The sequence below is a fragment of the Convolutriloba macropyga genome, chromosome 1, assembly GCF_964194025.1.
Source record: "Convolutriloba macropyga chromosome 1, txConMacr16.3, whole genome shotgun sequence".
Taxonomy (NCBI): domain Eukaryota; kingdom Metazoa; phylum Xenacoelomorpha; order Acoela; family Convolutidae; genus Convolutriloba; species Convolutriloba macropyga.
Genome location: NC_134468.1, coordinates 72,226,748 through 72,247,836, shown reverse-complemented (window position 1 = coordinate 72,247,836; position 21,089 = coordinate 72,226,748). Strand labels below are relative to the sequence as shown.

Here is a 21,089-nt window from a genome sequence, read left to right as displayed (position 1 = left end):
CAACTTATAATATCCCATGTGTTCACTGAGAAAACGTTTCCAATGCGCAAAAAGGAGAAGCCATGATTGGTATATTTGGGTGATGTCGAAAATATTTTTTATTCTATGTCAAATGAAATTTGTGTACGTGCTCACGTTTTCTTGTGCTTCTTTTTCACTTTGGAGAGTTCTGAAGGCTAGTCATTGTGGCGGTTTTTTGTTGCGACACGAAAAAACACAAAAAAAACTGCTAACGAATTGACCCAAGACTTGCCAAGTTTTAGGAATTGATTCAAGACGTGCTAAATCTAAAAATTGACATGATCAGACACCTTATACAGTCCCGATCCATGGCATGCAGTTGTTCAGTATTGATTAAGACTTGGCATTCAGTCCGGGTTCACTAAAGTACTCCAAAAACTAAGTGCTCTATTTGTTTTTGTAGCTCTAAATATTTGAACTAGAATCCTAAAAAAACTGTTGTCCTGTAATAATTATGCATGATAGAATGCTTTCTTGCAAGAATCTTGAAAGAAAGGCGGTTATTTTGCACGTCTTTTAAGACTGTGGTATGATTTTGTATAATCTTGCAAGATAACCGTTGGCCTAGGACTAGGTAAGGGCATGTCACCGAACACAGCCAATCTGATTCCATTTTGACACCTTGGAAAGCTGGAAAAATGATTAAAAAAGCAATGAACTTAAGTCCACTGCAATCATTATGTGATCACTAATAAAAGACTGAAGTTTATTATGACTCGAAGTCCGTATCTCAGCTACTGTTGTAAAAATAAGTTCATAAACATTCCAATTTGTGACCTACCATGAGAAAATTAAATTTTCGAAATCTTCCAAAATAGGGCTCAATTTTTGCATTACCAGGGTGAGGTGCCAGATCGAAAGTCGATATCTCCAGTCCAAAATGAACGGAGCAGAGTGACGTCGCGCGTTCACAAGTACACGCGCTGGAAAGGAAAGTGAACGCACGAAAGTTTGGACATAGGCCATTTTGAACATGCGTTATTCTGGACATGAGCGCACAAATTTTTCAATTTTGGAGCGCATGAATTTGTGTTTTGAAGGCATGAAGGTCTGGACATAGGGTCTTTTGAATGCATGATGAAAGTACGAAATTTTTTGAACGCACGAATGTCGGGAAATAGGTATTTCCGTCTTGGACTGTCTGGACATAGATATTTTTTGTCTGGGACGGTCTGAACATGCCTACTTTAGGTCTAGGACCTCAGTTTGGGTTGTATTAAAACATAAAATAGTGTTTCAAGGCGACTTCTAAAGAATGACGCAGAGCTCACAAATCTTCAGGATTTGTTACATCCTCTTTGTTTCACAAATTCACGTCAAATCGTAATTCTCTTTCGTGATTTTTGCGTCAAATCTTACAGAATTTTCCACTAGCGGGTGTAAATCAAAAACAGTTTCCCACTAAAACTTCAGATTGTAACCGCTCAATTTATACAGAAAATGATTTTCAAAATAAGAAAAAGAAAATGAAAATCATTCAAATTAACTTCAGTGAAAATATAAGTGAGTTTATGAGTTATAGCTCCTATAGGAGATTAAAGTTTATTATGACGAAACGTCTGCATCTCTGCTACTGTTGTAAAATGTTTTCATAAACGCTTCGTGTTTCTTCCAAGCCGGAATTTCCACTTTGTGACCTGCCATGAGCAAACTGAAGTTTTGGAAGTCTTCGAAACTTGTCAAACGAGGACTCAGTTTCTTCCTAGTACTCGTACTTGTTCGTCTGTCGCGGAAACTTCCACCACGAGGTGAAGTCGGAGAAATCCTCTTCTCGCCATTCGGATCATTCGGATTGCAATGTCGGGACCTTCTTCGTTCACGCGTGCTCCGGGTTCGCCTGACGTTGGCATTGGGGTTTAAGAGATAATTGTTGGAAAATTGCTCGGCTTCGGTTGCTTGTTCTCCGCCTAAACTGTTTGAGGGTGAACTTTTAGGGTAGCGTAGGTGGCTTGCTGAGCGTCGTTTGTCGGAGCACCGATTGCCGTTGCATCGATCCATAGACGACTGACTGTTCTCAAAACTTGGCTTCGAGGTAAGTCTGTCTCTTGTGACGGCACTAACTCTACTAGATTGATATACAAATGTATTTTTGAACAAATGTTTTTGGTCATTAGTGGAAACATTTTTCATTTTGAAACTATTCTGAGACGAGTTTTTGGTCATAGTTTTTGGGGTTGATGCTTCCAGACTTTCTGTGACGCATAAATCGCAATATTTGTGCGACTCATGGGGGAGAGTTGGAATATGTACAGAACGGAATTCGCGTGCTGCTGAAGTACCAGGCTTTGGTGATGTTGAACCTTGAGGAACACCACCAGGAGAGATGCCACCTTGCGGTCCACCACGCAAATTTGGACTCGTTGGAACGATGGATGACGTGTTTCCTTTTGGATCGGTCATCAACTCAGCGACACAATACTGGCATTGACTCGTCAAAAATCGATCCAGGCTCATTCGTTTCCGGCTAGAATTGGCGCCGTCAATTGGTGACGCAGACTTGTGCAATTTGCTTTCTCGGAGGCTTTTGGATTTGTTGCGGGAGAACTTGGCATCTCCAAATCCGGCTGATGGAACTTGGAGGAATCCAGCGGGTGAAATTGTAGAGATGTCTGGTAGCTTTTGGTCAACGAGAGGTTTCTGAAAACAAAGAATTTGAATTTGAAAATTGAGCGGGTTTATAGTTACAATGTGCAATCTGGATAGTTGCTATTCTAAACATCAGTGCAATGTTGAACGAATTTCATCGGCTGAAAATATTACAATAAAAATAATTGTGCACGTATGGTGAACATTTTTGAATTTTTAGGACTACTTATCCTACATTTCCATTCAGTATGTAGCCACAAATTTTCTATAATTAAAAAAATGTTAAGGGCCATTTATAACTACATGGCATTATTAAAATGATCCCATTTGAGCAAAAATTTAATTGCTTGGTCATTATAAGCCCTTTTTATGTAAATATTGGAATTGTTTGATTTAAATTAATTTTTCAAAAATTCAGAGCTTTTCGTTTCAATTCTTATGTAAATTTTAGAAAAAATCTTCACTTCAAACTGCGGGAATTTGGGTTTCTCACCCGGGTAGTTAAACTTCTGGATATTATTCTTTTTGTAACCGGGGGAGGAATATCGGTTATCCAGATTGTGAAACATTGCCAACTAGTAGAAAACTATTTATAATTGGGTAAATTATCAGCTGAGGAAAATTTCCAGGAAAAGTTGTTAAGGATCGTAATGCTGGCTGGAGTATGGAAAAGATGTTGGTGTTTCCGCGTGTAAGTGATGTAGCGTAGCTCATAAATAACTCCAAAGGCAAATCAGTACTGCACAACTGTTGTAAATCATTTTGCCTCGCTTTCTCGCTCAACGATCGCTATTTTGACATTACGAGTCAGCCCCAAACCCCCCCCCCCCTACTAAAAGACTTTAATTACTACTGCGCTATTTCGTGGAATTTTGAGACAAAGGCATTGTAACGTCCAATGCCAAATATAATGTTTCATTAAAGTATAATTTAACTATAATCTATTAGTATCTGTATCTATAATATAGTATATACCAATCTAGTATAATCGTTCCTTTTTCACCATATCCCACCAGTAAGGCCCTTTCTACACGTATTAAGAATGGTTTTGTGGGATTAAAGAGGTAAATTGGACGAAATGGTCAACTTTAATTGGTAGGTGCGCTGGCTCGTAATGGAGTTATATTAACGGCTCAACGAGCAAAATTTCAGGAGACCCCGTGAAGTTGAAGAACTGGCACTCTCTGACAACCCAGAGATCTTGCATCAATTCCTATTTCCTTTTTTTTCTCCAAAATTAGATTTGATGAAAGCACGACAAGCCTAACAGGTGACATGAATCAGTCTATGATGACTTACTAGAATGATTACTTAGGCTTGTCATGTTTTCGTCAAATTTTAATTTTGGAGGAGAAAAAGAAATAGGAATCGATACAAGATCTCTGGGTTGTCAGAGAGTGCCAGTTCTTCAACTTGACCGGGTCTCCTGAAATTTTCCTTCTTGAGCCGCTAATATAACTCAATTACGAATTGGTTTTCCCAACCTGTCCAGTACTGATTTTGACTTGGGTTTCGGTATGGAAGACTACTTACAGTTAGAAGAGACAAGATTGGGTTGCTTTTCCCAACTTTGTGCCCACAGGGCATCGTTTTAAGTGGGCGTCTCAGATACTGTTCAATAAAACTACTCATAAATAACAGTTGAAACTGGAAAGTAAATCAACAGTGCTAATTTTTGTTTAATAAAACAGATGATTAATGATTCCGATTAGCTCTTCGTAACGGTTTTTAACAGGGAACAGCTCAACGCATTTTTATCCTCAATTGATAATTTTGTGCGTCGTTAGATATTTGTTGCCGAATTTCCAAAAATGTCAAGCATGCGTTGACGTGAAATTGATTGCCAAGATTTAGCCATATTGGGCAAACAGTTTGTTGAAATCGAAGTTACAAAATCCTAACAAAATACGAAAGTTTAGAATTTTTTCAGAGAGCCTAGAAATTTACAGAAACTGTCTTTACTGAATAGCACACATATGTTGTCAGTTATTCTGAATTATCTGATGATAACAATTGAATACATTCGACCACAATAAAATGATGAGGCATCTAAAACTGATTTTAAAAAATCTAGCAGCAACAAAAACAGATATAACAAAATCTAGTACAAAAAATTAATCACCGCAGAACAGGCATCGATTTAGCCTAAACATAAAAAGTGTAGAATCTCAAGAAATGAAAATGTGCAAATGTGCAAAATTTTCACATTATCGGTACTACCTTGAAGTAAAATCAACAATTTGATTTGAAGTGGTTTGAATTTTCCTCCTATCTAATTGATTGTGCAATCTTGAGCTTGAAAAGTATGAAATCTTTTATATCAACAAAAGCGAAAAAGCGACCGTCTACAACAGGCGCTAATTGAACTCTCTTGTACTAATTTTGTTTTGAAAAATGTGAATTTGCCCCCTTTAAACCAGGCTGAACAACCTGCCTTATTCGTGAGCTTCTATAATTTGATTACCCAATGCTCAAGGCTTGATGGCTTTGTTTAAGCGTGAAGAAAATATTCGCGTTTCCATCGTGACAGATTTTTAATGTTTAAGAAAAAGTCTCTTAGTAACATGACTCATATATTACTCACCTTAAAATTCTCTCTTATGTTATTATTTTTAACACAAATGTGAAAAGAAGGTTATGCAAGAAAACGATTATCATGGTAGACAGTTACATTTCGTGAAATATATGCGGAAAACAGAAGAAATAAGGCGTCAAAATCTAAGCAATTAATAGTTACTTTAACAAAAGCTAGTGAAGCCAACAGTCAGAACACGCTATATAAAATGCGTATTATAAAAGTTATTCTCCAAATCAAATGAATTAGGATATTTTATTTCATATATACACTCTAAAAATCTCTCGTGTGAAATCACACGATTTTTCCTCGTGTGATGAAAAATTACACGATTTTTCGTGTGAATGAATGTATGAGGAAATGAAGCAATTTTTATAGAAAATTCAGATTTTTTCCTCGTCCTAATTTCCTTTAGAACAGACGGCTGAGCTATCCATGATAATTTCATGCTACATTGGGCTCTTTTTAGTGATTAAAGCCAGAGATAATACTTTAAATTGAAAAAGTTGGGTATAAAGTGCATTTTTTTCTTTGTTTTGTCATTTCAAAACAGAGTCTGGTTATTTCAATGTACTATACGTGAAATCAATGTTGATTTCAATGGACTAAACACCCAACAAAAAGAGCCCAATAAAAAGATTTTAAAAATTCAAGGCATAATGTATTCAACGTAGATGTAGCGCACTCAAGAGTTATAGGTTCAAAAAGCTTCTTGAATAATGCATTCTCTGTGGGTATTTTACTCATCCCAATTTCTTTTAGAACACAAGAATGTTCTCTCAATTGGATTCTCATACAATTTTGGGCTTTTTTCAGTGATAAAAACAAAAGATAAAACTTTAAAATGATAAAAATGTGGTAAAGTGGGCCACCTAAATTTTTCCCGCAAAACCCTTTTTTCCAACGCTGATTTTGAGTGACTGTCAAGTATAATTTGTAGAAAACCTCATTTTTTAAATCAAAATCAGTGTTTATTTGCGCAAAAAACTCATAGCTGGAGAATATAAGAGAATCTAACACGTTACCGAGGAAACTGTTTTGTGAGGTTTGTACATTTTTTTTCTTTGTTTTTGTCATTTAAAAGACAGTCTGGTAAGCTCAAAGGACCATACGTTGGTTGTCAGGATTGGAAATTTATGCGGTGGCTGATAAACACCTTAAAAAAGAGCCCCATTCAAAATGATTTAAAATTTTTATGGATATTGTGTTCAAAGTAGATATAGCGCACTCAAGAGTTATAGGCTCAAAATGCTTCTTGAATATTGGAAACTCTGTGGGTCGTTGACTTGCTTCTTCTAAGTGAATTCACACAAATGTACGGATAAATTGAATAAAATCATTTTTTGACAAGTTTTTGACAAAATTTTTATGGAGAACCTGCTAAAACATATTGAACTACAACCCAGACTGAAAACCGAAATAGCCACATCAACAATTGTTGCTCTAAGATGACTTACAACGGCTAACTTTTTAGCTGTGATTCATAACGAGCTGCCACTCTTGATTTGGTCATCTTTTAACCCTTTTTCAAGGAATAGTTGGAGAGAAAACACAATGAATCGCAAAAAAAGGGGTAAAGTGGGCCACCTAAAAGATCCTCTCCCAAAAAGTGTTTTTATTCTTATGTGTTGACTGTAGTTTGTCAGTCAAGCTGAATATTAGCAGTTAATGGCCTTTGAGCCTTATATTTATGAATAACTCTGACCGGAGCCACGACCTGACGTTTTTATTGGATAAAGAGGAATCACTTCTTTCTGTTTTGACAATAGTATTTATTTTTGAGTTTCATAACCAAAAAAGCAAAGAAAAAGTTCTTCTAGCATTTTAACTTGCTTCTCCTAAGTGAATTCACGCAATGTATTGATAAATTGAATAAAATCTTCTTTTGACAAGTTTGTGACAGAATTTTTACGGAGAACCTGCTAAAACATATTGAAATACAACCCAGACTGAAAAGCCGAAATAGCCACATCAGCAAATTTTGCTCTAAGATGACTTACAACGGCTAACTCTTTAGCTGTGATTCATAACGAGCTGCCATTCTTGATTTGGTCATCTTTTAACCCTTTTTCAAGGAATAGTTGGAGAGAAAACACAATGAATCGCAAAAAAAGGGGTAAAGTGGGCCACCTAAAAGATCCTCTCCCAAAAAGTGTTTTTATTCTTATGTGTTGACTGTAGTTTGTCAGTCAAGCTGAATATTAGCAGTTAATGGCCTTTGAGCCTTATATTTATGAATAACTCTGACAGGAGCCACGACCTGACGTTTTTATTGGATAAAGAGGAATCACTTCTTTCTGTTTTGACAATAGTATTTATTTTTGAGTTTCATAACCGGAAAAGCGAAGAAAAAGTTCTTCTAGCGTTTTAACTTGCTTCTCCTAAGTGAATTCATACAATTGTATGGATAAATTGAATAAAATCTTCTTTTGACAAGTTTTTGACAGAATTTTTACGGAGAACCTGCTAAAACATATTGAATTACAACCCAGACTGAAAAGCCGAAATATCCACATCAACAAATGTTGCTCTAAGATGACTTACAACGGCTAACTCCTTAGCTGTGATTCATAACGAGCTGCCATTCTTGATTTGAACATCTTTTAACCCTTTTGAAAGAAATAGTTGAAGAGAAAACAGATTGAATCGCAAAAAGTGGGGTAAAGTGGGCCACCTAAAAGATCCTCTCACAAAAACTATTTTTATTCTTATGTGTTGACTGTAGTTTGTCAGTCAAGCTGAATATTAGCAGTTAATGGCATATGAGCCTTATGTTTATGAATAACTCTGACCGGAGCCACGACCTGACGTTTTTATTTGATAAAGAGGAATCACTTCTTTCTGTTTTGACAATAGTATTTATTTTTGAGTTTCATAACCGGAAAAGCAAGGAAAAAGTTCTTGTAGCGTTTTGACTTGCTTTTCCTAAGTGAATTCACACAAATGTACGGATAAATTGAAAAAAATCTTTTTTTGACCAGTTTTTGGCAGAATTTTTACGGAGAACCTGCTAAAACATATTGAATTACAACCCAGACTGAAAATCCGAAATAGCCACATCAACAAATGTTGCTCTAAGATGACTTACAACGGCTAACTCTTTAGCTGTGATTCATAACGAGCTGCCATTCTTGATTTGAACATCTTTTAACCCTTTTTCAAGGAATAGTTGAAGAGAAAACACAATGAATCGCAAAAAGTGGGGTAAAGTGGGCCACCTAAAAGATCCTCTCACAAAAACTGTTTTTATCCTTATGTGTTAACTGTACTTTGTCAGTCAAGCTGAATATTAGCAGTTAATGGACTTTGAGCCTTATATTAATGAATAACTCTGACCGGAGCCACGACCTGACGTTTTTCTTTGATAAAGAGGAATCACTTCTTTCTGTTTTGACAATAGTATTTATTTTTGAGTTTCATAACCAAAAAAGCAAAGAAAAAGTTCTTCTAGCATTTTAACTTGCTTCTCCTAAGTGAATTCACGCAAGGTATTGATAAATTGAATAAAATCTTCTTTTTACAAGTTTTTGACAGAATTTTTACGGAGAACCTGCTAAAACATATTGAATTACAACCCAGACTGAAAACCGAAATAGCCACATCAACAATTGTTGCTCTAAGATGACTTACAACGGCTAACTTTTTAGCTGTGATTCATAACGAGCTGCCATTCTTGATTTGGTCATCTTTTAACCCTTTTTCAAGGAATAGTTGGAGAGAAAACACAATGAATCGCAAAAAAAGGGGTAAAGTGGGCCACCTAAAAGATCCTCTCCCAAAAAGTGTTTTTATTCTTATGTGTTGACTGTAGTTTGTCAGTCAAGCTGAATATTAGCAGTTAATGGCCTTTGAGCCTTATATTTATGAATAACTCTGACCGGAGCCACGACCTGACGTTTTTATTGGATAAAAAGGAATCACTTCTTTCTGTTTTGACAATAGTATTTATTTTTGAGTTTCATAACCGGAAAAGCGAAGAAAAAGTTCTTCTAGCGTTTTAACTTGCTTCTCCTAAGTGAATTCATACAATTGTATGGATAAATTGAATAAAATCTTCTTTTGACAAGTTTTTGACAGAATTTTTACGGAGAACCTGCTAAAACATATTGAATTACAACCCAGACTGAAAAGCCGAAATATCCACATCAACAAATGTTGCTCTAAGATGACTTACAACGGCTAACTCCTTAGCTGTGATTCACAACGAGCTGCCATTCTTGATTTGAACATCTTTTAACCCTTTTGAAAGGAATAGTTGAAGAGAAAACAGATTGAATCGCAAAAAGTGGGGTAAAGTGGGCCACCTAAAAGATCCTCTCACAAAAACTATTTTTATTCTTATGTGTTGACTGTAGTTTGTCAGTCAAGCTGAATATTAGCAGTTAATGGCATATGAGCCTTATGTTTATGAATAACTCTGACCGGAGCCACGACCTGACGTTTTTATTTGATAAAGAGGAATCACTTCTTTCTGTTTTGACAATAGTATTTATTTTTGAGTTTCATAACCGGAAAAGCAAGGAAAAAGTTCTTGTAGCGTTTTGACTTGCTTTTCCTAAGTGAATTCACACAAGTGTACGGATAAATTGAAAAAAATCTTTTTTTGACAAGTTTTTGGCAGAATTTTTACGGAGAACCTGCTAAAACATATTGAATTACAACCCAGACTGAAAATCCGAAATAGCCACATCAACAAATGTTGCTCTAAGATGACTTACAACGGATAACTCTTTAGCTGTGATTCATAACGAGCTGCCATTCTTGATTTGAACATCTTTTAACCCTTTTTCAAGGAATAGTTGAAGAGAAAACACAATGAATCGCAAAAAGTGGGGTAAAGTGGGCCACCTAAAAGATCCTCTCACAAAAACTGTTTTTATCCTTATGTGTTGACTGTACTTTGTCAGTCAAGCTGAATATTAGCAGTTAATGGACTTTGAGCCTTATATTAATAAATAACTCTGACCGGAGCCACGACCTGACGTTTTTCTTTGATAAAGAGGAATCACTTCTTTCTGTTTTGACAATAGTATTTATTTTTGAGTTTCATAACCAAAAAAGCAAAGAAAAAGTTCTTCTAGCATTTTAACTTGCTTCTCCTAAGTGAATTCACGCAATGTATTGATAAATTGAATAAAATTTTCTTTTGACAAGTTTTTGACAGAATTTTTACGGAGAACCTGCTAAAACATATTGAATTACAACCCAGACTGAAAACCGAAATAGCCACATCAACAATTGTTGCTCTAAGATGACTTACAACGGCTAACTTTTTAGCTGTGATTCATAACGAGCTGCCACTCTTGATTTGAACATCTTTTAACCCTTTTTCAAGGAATAGTTGAAAAGAAAACAGATTGAATCGCAAAAAGTGGGGTAAAGTGGGCCACCTAAAAGATCCTCTCACAAAAACTATTTTTATCCTTATGTGTTGACTATAGTTTGTCAGTCAAGCTGAATATTAGCAGTTAATGGCATTTAAGCATTATATTCATGAATAACTCTGACCGGAGCCACGACCTGACGTTTTTATTTGATAAAGAGGAATCACTTCTTTCTGTTTTGACAATAGTATCTATTTTTGAGTTTCATAACCGGAAAAGCAAGGAAAAAGTTCTTCTAGCGTTTTGACTTGCTTCTCCTAAGTGATTTCACACAAATGTACGGATAAATTGAAAAAAATCTTTTTTTGACAAGTTTTTGACAGAATTTTTACGGAGAAACTGCTAAAACATATTGAATTACAACCCAGACTGAAAAGCCGAAATAGCCACATCAACAAATGTTGCTCTAAGATGACTTACAACGGCTAACTCCTTAGCTGTGATTCATAACGAGCTGCCATTCTTGATTTGGTCATCTTTTAATCCTTTTTCAAGGAATAGCTGGAGAGAAAACACAATGAATCGCAAAAAGTGGGGTAAAGTGGGCCACCTAAAAGATCCTCTCACAAAAACTGTTTTTATCCTTATGTGTTAACTGTAGTTTGTCAGTCAAGCTGAATATTAGCAGTTAAGGGCATTTGAGCCTTATATTTATGAATAACTCTGACCGGAGCCACGACCTGACGTTTTTATTTGATAAAGAGGAATCACTTCTTTCTGTTTAGACAATAGTATTTTTTTTTGAGTTTCATAACCTGAAAAAAGGAAAAAGTTCTTCTAGCGTTTTAACTTGCTTCCCCTAAGTGAATTCACACAAATGTATGGATAAATTGAAAAAAAATCTTTTTTTGACAAGTTTTTGACAGAATTTTTACGGAGAACCTGCTAAAACGTATTGAATTACAACCCAGACTGAAAAGCCGAAATAGCCACATCAACAAATGTTGCTCTAAGATGACTTACAACGGCTAACTCTTTAGCTGTGATTCATAACGAGCTGCCATTCTTGGTTTGGTCATCTTTTAACTCTTTTTCAAGGAATAGTTGGAGAGAAAACACAATGAATCGCAAAAAAAGGGGTAAAGTGGGCCACCTAAAAGATCCTCTCCCAAAAAGTGTTTTTATCCTTATGTGTTGACTGTACTTTGTCAGTCAAGCTGAATATTAGCAGTTAATGGACTTTGAGCCTTATATTAATAAATAACTCTGACCGGAGCCACGACCTGACGTTTTTCTTTGATAAAGAGGAATCACTTCTTTCTGTTTTGACAATAGTATTTATTTTTGAGTTTCATAACCAAAAAAGCAAAGAAAAAGTTCTTCTAGCATTTTAACTTGCTTCTCCTAAGTGAATTCACGCAATGTATTGATAAATTGAATAAAATTTTCTTTTGACAAGTTTTTGACAGAATTTTTACGGAGAACCTGCTAAAACATATTGAATTACAACCCAGACTGAAAACCGAAATAGCCACATCAACAATTGTTGCTCTAAGATGACTTACAACGGCTAACTTTTTAGCTGTGATTCATAACGAGCTGCCACTCTTGATTTGAACATCTTTTAACCCTTTTTCAAGGAATAGTTGAAAAGAAAACAGATTGAATCGCAAAAAGTGGGGTAAAGTGGGCCACCTAAAAGATCCTCTCACAAAAACTATTTTTATCCTTATGTGTTGACTATAGTTTGTCAGTCAAGCTGAATATTAGCAGTTAATGGCATTTAAGCATTATATTCATGAATAACTCTGACCGGAGCCACGACCTGACGTTTTTATTTGATAAAGAGGAATCACTTCTTTCTGTTTTGACAATAGTATCTATTTTTGAGTTTCATAACCGGAAAAGCAAGGAAAAAGTTCTTCTAGCGTTTTGACTTGCTTCTCCTAAGTGATTTCACACAAATGTACGGATAAATTGAAAAAAATCTTTTTTTGACAAGTTTTTGACAGAATTTTTACGGAGAAACTGCTAAAACATATTGAATTACAACCCAGACTGAAAAGCCGAAATAGCCACATCAACAAATGTTGCTCTAAGATGACTTACAACGGCTAACTCCTTAGCTGTGATTCATAACGAGCTGCCATTCTTGATTTGGTCATCTTTTAATCCTTTTTCAAGGAATAGCTGGAGAGAAAACACAATGAATCGCAAAAAGTGGGGTAAAGTGGGCCACCTAAAAGATCCTCTCACAAAAACTGTTTTTATCCTTATGTGTTAACTGTAGTTTGTCAGTCAAGCTGAATATTAGCAGTTAAGGGCATTTGAGCCTTATATTTATGAATAACTCTGACCGGAGCCACGACCTGACGTTTTTATTTGATAAAGAGGAATCACTTCTTTCTGTTTAGACAATAGTATTTTTTTTTGAGTTTCATAACCTGAAAAAAGGAAAAAGTTCTTCTAGCGTTTTAACTTGCTTCCCCTAAGTGAATTCACACAAATGTATGGATAAATTGAAAAAAAATCTTTTTTTGACAAGTTTTTGACAGAATTTTTACGGAGAACCTGCTAAAACGTATTGAATTACAACCCAGACTGAAAAGCCGAAATAGCCACATCAACAAATGTTGCTCTAAGATGACTTACAACGGCTAACTCTTTAGCTGTGATTCATAACGAGCTGCCATTCTTGGTTTGGTCATCTTTTAACTCTTTTTCAAGGAATAGTTGGAGAGAAAACACAATGAATCGCAAAAAGTGGGGTAAAGTGGGCCACCTAAAAGATCCTCTCACAAAAACTGTTTTTATTTTTATGTGTTGACTGTAAATTGTCAGTCAAGCTGAATATTAGCAGTTAATGGCCTATGAGCCTTATAACTATGAATAACTCTGACCGGAGCCACGACCTGAAGTTTTTATTTGATAAAGAGGAATCATTTCTTTCAGTTTTGACAATAGTATTTATTTTTGAGTTTCATTACCGGAAAAGCAAAGAAAAAGTTCTTCTAGCGTTTTAACTTGCTTCGCCCAATTAAATTCACACAAATGTACGGATAAATTGAATAAAATCGTTTTTTGAGAATTTTTTGACAGAATTTTTACGGAGAACCTGCTAAAACATATTGAACTACAACCCAGACTGAAAAGCCGAAATAGCCACATCAGCAAATGTTGCTCTAAGATGACTTACAACGACTAACTCTTTAGCTGTGATTCATAACGAGCTGCCATTCTCGATTTGGTCATCTTTTAACCCTTTTTCAAGGAATAGTTGGAGAGAAAACACAATGAATCGCAAAAAAGTGGGGTAAAGTGGGCCACCTAAAAGATCCTGTCACAAAAACTGTTTTTATCATTATGTGTTGACTGTAGTCTGTCAGTCAAGCTGAGTATTAGCAGTTAATGGCTTTCGAGCCTTATTTTTATGAAAAACTCTGACCTGAGCCACGACCTGACGTTTTTATTTGATAAAGAGGAATCACTTCTTTCTGTTTTGACAATAGTATTTATTTTTGAGTTTCATAACCGAAAAAGCAGGGAAAAAGTTCTTCTAGCGTTTTGACTTGCTTCTCCTAAGCGAATTCACACAAATGTACGGATAAATTGAAAAAAAAATCTTTTTTTGACAAGTTTTTGACAGAATTTTTACGGAGAACCTGCGAAAATATATTGAATTACAACCCAGACTGAAAAGTCGAAATATCCACATCAACAAATGTTGCTCTAAGATGACTTACAACGGCTAACTCCTTAGCTGTGATTCATAACGAGCTGCCATTCTTGATTTGGTCATCTTTTAACCCGTTTTCAAGGAATAGTTGGAGAGAAAACACAATGAATCGCAAAAAGTGGGGTAAAGTGGGCCACCTAAAAGATCCTCTCACAAAAACTGTTTTTATCCTTATGTGTTGACTGTACTTTGTCAGTCAAGCTGAATAATAGCAGTTAATGGCCTTTGAGCCTTATATTTATGAATAACTCTGTCCGGAGCCACGACCTGACGTTTTTATTTGATAAAGAGGAATCACTTCTTTCTGTTTTGACAATAGTATTTGTTTTTGAGTTTCATAACCGGAAAAGCAAGGAAAAAGTTCTTCTAGCTTTTTGACTTGCTTTTCCTACGTGAATTCACACAAATGTGCGGATAAATTGAATACAATTTTTTTGACAAGTTTTTGACAGAATTTTTACGGAAAACCTGCTAAAACATATTGAATTACAACCCAGACTGAAAAGCCGAAATAGCCACATCAACAAATGTTGCTCTAAGATGACTTACAACGGCTAAATGTTTAGCTATGATTCAGAACGAGCTGCAATACTTGATTTGGTCATCTTTTAACCCTTTTTCAAGGAATAGTTGGAGAGAAAACACAATGAATCGCAAAAAGTGGGGTAAAGTGGGCCACCTAAAAGATCCTCTCACAAAAACTGTTTTTACCCTTATGTGTTGACTGTGGTTTGTCAGTCAAGCTGAATATTAGCAGTTAATGGCCTTTGAGACTTATATTTATGAATATCTCTGACCGGAGCCACGACCTGAAGTTTTTATTTGATAAAGAGGAATCACTTCTTTCTGTTCTGACAATAGTATTTATTTTTGAGTTTCATAGCCGGAAAAGCAAAGAAAAAGTTCTTCTAGCGTTTTAACTTGCTTCTCCTAATTAGATTCACACAAATGTACGGATAAATTGAATAAAATTGTTTTTTGACAAGTTTGTGACAGAATTTTTACGGAGAACCTGCTAAAACATATTGAAATACAACCCAGACTGAAAAGCCGAAATAGCCACATCAGCAAATTTTGCTCTAAGATGACTTACAACGGCTAACTCTTTAGCTGTGATTCATAACGAGCTGCCATTCTTGATTTGGTCATCTTTCAACCCTTTTTCAAGGAATAGTTGGAGAGAAAACACAATGAATCGCAAAAAAGTGGGGTAAAGTGGGCCACCTAAAAGATCCTCTCACAAAAACTGTTTTTATCCTTATTTGTTGACTGTAGTTTGTCAGTCAAGCTGAACATTAGCAGTGAATGGCCTTGGAGCCTTATATTTATGAATAACTCTGACCAGAGTCACGACCTGACGTTTTTATTCAATAAAGAGGAATCACTTCTTTCTGTTTTGACAATAGTATTTTTTTTGAGTTTCATAACCGGAAAAGCAAGGAACAAGTTCTTCTAGCGTTTTGACTTGCTTCTCCTAAGTGAATTCACACAAATGTAGGGATAAATTGAATAAAATCGTTTTTTGACAAGTTTTTGACAGAATTTTTACGGAGAACCTGCTAAAACATATTGAACTACAACCCAGACTGAAAAGCCGAAATAACCACATCAGCAAATGTTGCTCTAAGATGACTTACAACGGCTATTTCTTGAGCTGTGATTCATAACGAGCTGCCATTGTTGATTTGCTCATCTTTTAACCCTTTTTCAAGGAATAGTTGAAGAGAAAACACAATGAATCCCAAAAAGTGGGGTAAAGTGGGCCAACTAAAAGATCCTATCACAAAAACTGTTTTTATCCTTAGGTGTTGACTGTAGTTTGTCAGTCAAGCTGAATATTAGCAGTGAATGGCCTTTGAGCCTTATATTTATGAATAACTCTGACCAGAGCCACGACCTGACGTTTTTATTCGATAAAGAGGAATCACTTCTTTCTGTTTTGACAATAGTATTTTTTTTGTGTTTCATAACCGGAAAAGCTAGGAATAAATTCTTCTAGCGTTTTGACTTGCTTCTCCTAAGTGAATTCACACAAATGTACGGATATATTGAATAAAATCTTTTTTGACAAGTTTTGACAGAATTTTTACGGAGAACCTGCTAAAACATATTGAACTACAACCCAGACTGAAAAGCCGAAATAGCCATATCAGCAAATGTTGCTCTAAGATTACTTACAACGGCTAACTCTTTAGCTGTGATTCATAACGAGCTGCCATTCTTGATTTGGTCATCTTTTTACCCTTTTTCAAGGAATAGTTGAAGAGAAAACACAATGAATCGCAAAAAGTGGGGTAAAGTGGGCCACCTAAAAGATCCTCTCAGAAAAACTGTTTTTATCCTTATGTGTTGACTGTATTTTGTCAGTCAAGCTGAATATTTGCAGCTAATGGCCTTTGAGTCTTATATTTATGAATAACTCTGACCGGAGCCACGACCTGACGTTCTTATTTGATAAAGAGGAATCACTTCTTTCTGTTTTGACAATAGTATTTATTTTTGAGTTTCATAACTGGAAAAGCAAAGCATAAGTTCTTCTAGCGTTTCGACTTGCTTCTCCTAAGTGAATTCACACAAATGTACGGATAAATTGAATTAAATCTTTTTTGACAAGTTTTTGACAGAATTTTTACGGAGAACCTGCTAAAACATATTGAAATACAACCCAGACTGAAAAGCCGAAATAGCCACATCAGCAAATATTGCTCTAAGATTTGTTACAACGGCTAACTCTTTGAGTGTGATTCATAGCAAGCTGCCATTCTTGATTTGGCCATCTTTTAACACTTTTTCAAGGAATAGTTGAAGAGAAAACACAATGAATCGCAAAAAGTGGGGTAAAGTGGGCCACCTAAAAGATCCTCTCAGAAAAACTGTTTTTATCCTTATGTGTTGACTGTATTTTGTCAGTCAAGCTGAATATTTGCAGCTAATGGCCTTTGAGTCTTATATTTATGAATAACTCTGACCGGAGCCACGACCTGACGTTCTTATTTGATAAAGAGGAATCACTCCTTTCTGTTTTGACAATAGTATTTTTTTTGAGTTTCATAACCGGAAAAGCAAGGAACAAGTTCTTCTAGCGTTTTGACTTGCTTCTCCTAAGTGAATTCACACAAATGTAGGGATAAATTGAATAAAATCGTTTTTTGACAAGTTTTTGACAGAATTTTTACGGAGAACCTGCTAAAACATATTGAACTACAACCCAGACTGAAAAGCCGAAATAACCACATCAGCAAATGTTGCTCTAAGATGACTTACAACGGCTATTTCTTGAGCTGTGATTCATAACGAGCTGCCATTGTTGATTTGCTCATCTTTTAACCCTTTTTCAAGGAATAGTTGAAGAGAAAACACAATGAATCCCAAAAAGTGGGGTAAAGTGGGCCACCTAAAAGATCCTATCACAAAAACTGTTTTTATCCTTAGGTGTTGACTGTAGTTTGTCAGTCAAGCTGAATATTAGCAGTGAATGGCCTTTGAGCCTTATATTTATGAATAACTCTGACCAGAGCCACGACCTGACGTTTTTATTCGATAAAGAGGAATCACTTCTTTCTGTTTTGACAATAGTATTTTTTTTGTGTTTCATAACCGGAAAAGCTAGGAATAAATTCTTCTAGCGTTTTGACTTGCTTCTCCTAAGTGAATTCACACAAATGTACGGATATATTGAATAAAATCTTTTTTGACAAGTTTTGACAGAATTTTTACGGAGAACCTGCTAAAACATATTGAACTACAACCCAGACTGAAAAGCCGAAATAGCCATATCAGCAAATGTTGCTCTAAGATTACTTACAACGGCTAACTCTTTAGCTGTGATTCATAACGAGCTGCCATTCTTGATTTGGTCATCTTTTTACCCTTTTTCAAGGAATAGTTGAAGAGAAAACACAATGAATCGCAAAAATTGGGGTAAAGTGGGCCACCTAAAAGATCCTCTCAGAAAAACTGTTTTTATCCTTATGTGTTGACTGTATTTTGTCAGTCAAGCTGAATATTTGCAGCTAATGGCCTTTGAGTCTTATATTTATGAATAACTCTGACCGGAGCCACGACCTGACGTTCTTATTTGATAAAGAGGAATCACTTCTTTCTGTTTTGACAATAGTATTTATTTTTGAGTTTCATAACTGGAAAAGCAAAGCATAAGTTCTTCTAGCGTTTCGACTTGCTTCTCCTAAGTGAATTCACACAAATGTACGGATAAATTGAATTAAATCTTTTTTGACAAGTTTTTGACAGAATTTTTACGGAGAACCTGCTAAAACATATTGAAATACAACCCAGACTGAAAAGCCGAAATAGCCACATCAGCAAATATTGCTCTAAGATTTGTTACAACGGCTAACTCTTTGAGTTTGATTCATAACAAGCTGCCATTCTTGATTTGGCCATCTTTTAACACTTTTTCAAGGAATAGTTGAAGAGAAAACACAATGAATCGCAAAAAATGGGGTAAAGTGGGCCACCTAAAAGATCCTCTCACAAAAACTGTTTTTATCCTTATGCGTTGACTGTATTCTGTCAGTCAAGCTGAATATTAGCAGTTAATGGCCTTTGAGTCTTATATTTAAGAATAACTCTGACCGGAGCCACGACCTGACGTTTTTATTTGATAAAGAGGAATCACTTCTTTCTGTTTTGACAATTGTATTTATTTTTGAGTTTCATAACCGGAAAAGCAAGGAATAAGTTCTTCTAGTATTTTGACTTGCTTCTCCTAAGTGAATTCAGACAAATGTACGGAAAAATTGAATAAAATCTTTTTTGACAAGTTTTGACAGAATTTTTACGGAGAACCTGCTAAAACATATTGAGCTACAACCCAGACTGAAAACCGAAATAGCCACATCAACAATTGTTGCTCTAAGATGACTTACAACGGATAACTCTTTAGCTGTGATTCATAACGAGCTGCCATTCTTGATTTGAACATCTTTTAACCCTTTTTCAAGGAATAGTTGAAGAGAAAACACAATGAATCGCAAAAAGTGGGGTAAAGTGGGCCACCTAAAAGATCCTCTCACAAAAACTGTTTTTATCCTTATTTGTTGACTGTAGTTTGTCAGTCAAGCTGAACATTAGCAGTGAATGGCCTTGGAGCCTTATATTTATGAATAACTCTGACCAGAGTCACGACCTGACGTTCTTATTTGATAAAGAGGAATCACTTCTTTCTGTTTTGACAATAGTATTTATTTTTGAGTTTCATAACTGGAAAAGCAAAGCATAAGTTCTTCTAGCGTTTCGACTTGCTTCTCCTAAGTGAATTCACACAAATGTAGGGATAAATTGAATAAAATCGTTTTTTGACAAGTTTTTGACAGAATTTTTACGGAGAACCTGCTAAAACATATTGAGCTACAACCCAGACTGAAAACCGAAATAGCCACATCAACAATTGTTGCTCTAAGATGACTTACAACGGCTAACTTTTTAGCTGTTATTCATAACGAGCTGCCACTCTTGATTTGAACATCTTTTAACCCTTTTTCAAGGAATAGTTGAAAAGAAAACAGATTGAATCTCAAAAAGTGGGGTAAAGTGGGCCACAAAAAAGATCCTCTCACAAAAACTGTTTTTATCCCTACGTGTTGACTGTAGTTTGTTTCCCTCGGCAGTGGACTAAACATGCGTCCAGAAACACTCGGCAAGTGATGTTTCAAGCCGCTTTGCGCATTTTTATCAAGAACTCGGGCATTGCTTATAGCGAAAAAATAGGGTACACTTAGGAGCTTTGCTGATTTCTCAAAAACTACTGTACCAAATTTAACGGGCATAGGCGCGTTTTGTTGCTACTGAATCTCTCTTGATTGATGTTTTTAGTTGTATTTCTGAATCAATAACCGCAAAAAGTTATCTATGTCCAAACTTTGAAAAAAAATTGCAATTTTTGTTCATTTGGGGTCAATTTTGGTCATTTTCGAATTTCTCATTCATTTTTTGACCAAAACGAGTAATTAGTGGCTTAATCTGTTGCTGTTAAGACTTTCTTCTCTGGAATGGCTAGTCACATTCCTGAAAATTTTCTTTAGAACACTCATTTAATGATGAATTCAGAAAATTAAAATCCTTTCTCAATTTTATGGCTGAGTGGTGTTATGCGCAATTGCACAAGTTTTTCGGCGTGTGTTTTGTGTTTTCTAGAGACTATTTAAAGTGTTGAAGCTAATTCTGTCAAATATTTGGGTTAATTCAATAATTTTTCTTTTTTCGCGATTTCATCAAAATTCTGTGGATGTTGTTTTATGTCAAAACACACAAAACATCATAGCCTTCATGGTGAGGTGCCCGAGAAGCGGTTGACACCAGCGGTTGACACATCTTGAAGCTTTGAACTATCTTGCAAACCTTAGTGTTTTAGAATCCTCAGTTAGTGGAGAGTCTCCCCATATAAATTTGTAGCATGGTGTTCCGAACACACATGGTGTATTTTAGCGAAACCGGACCAGTACTTGGGCGATTTTGGCATTTGGTACGGTACCTTTATGTTGCAATATCTCCTCGTAGAGTGAACCAATTTTTGATCTGTTTGTTGATTTGAACTCAGCTTGAGCCGTACTTGAATCCCTGTAAATGGCGTTTTGTTTCTTTCAGCCGTTTTCGAGAAATTGGCCAGGACACATACCTCCATTTTGTCCAATTCGTGTCCGGTACCTTTCGTGTTTCAACTTGTGAAATGTTGAAAATTATTGATTTTGAATGCAAATTTAGGTGCATTCGACTCCATTTGTAACGGGCAAGCTCCCCATATATATTTTGTATAGGTTTTTCCGAGATCTAGGGGGTCAATTTTCACTCTGCAAGTGACCCCCCCAACCCCCTGATTTTATGCTTA

At 35.7% G+C, this 21,089-nt stretch overlaps 2 protein-coding genes across 2 annotated transcripts in view; both read right to left on the bottom strand.

The window, feature by feature from the left end:
• LOC142342349 (uncharacterized) overlaps positions 1–21,089 on the bottom strand; it is a 337,600-nt gene that overhangs the window by 123,376 nt on the left and 193,135 nt on the right. The window lies entirely within an intron of this gene.
• LOC142351206 (uncharacterized) lies at positions 1,416–4,616 on the bottom strand. The gene is made up of 2 exons (XM_075403335.1): positions 4,141–4,616; positions 1,416–2,658 (listed from the first exon to the last, which is right to left on the bottom strand). Exons 1-2 carry the CDS (start codon positions 4,237–4,239, stop codon positions 1,567–1,569), a joined length of 1,191 nt encoding a protein of 396 aa, XP_075259450.1. The 5' UTR covers positions 4,240–4,616; the 3' UTR covers positions 1,416–1,566.

Bases quoted from the DNA above. Each gene is read 5' to 3' on its own strand.
- LOC142351206 (XM_075403335.1), bottom strand. From the start codon at position 4,239: ATGAGTAGTTTTATTGAACAGTATCTGAGACGCCCACTTAAAACGATG. The intron at 2,659-4,140 runs GTAAGTAGTCTT...CTTTGTTTTCAG, and splicing joins CAATCTTGTCTCTTCTAACT to AAACCTCTCGTTGACCAAAA.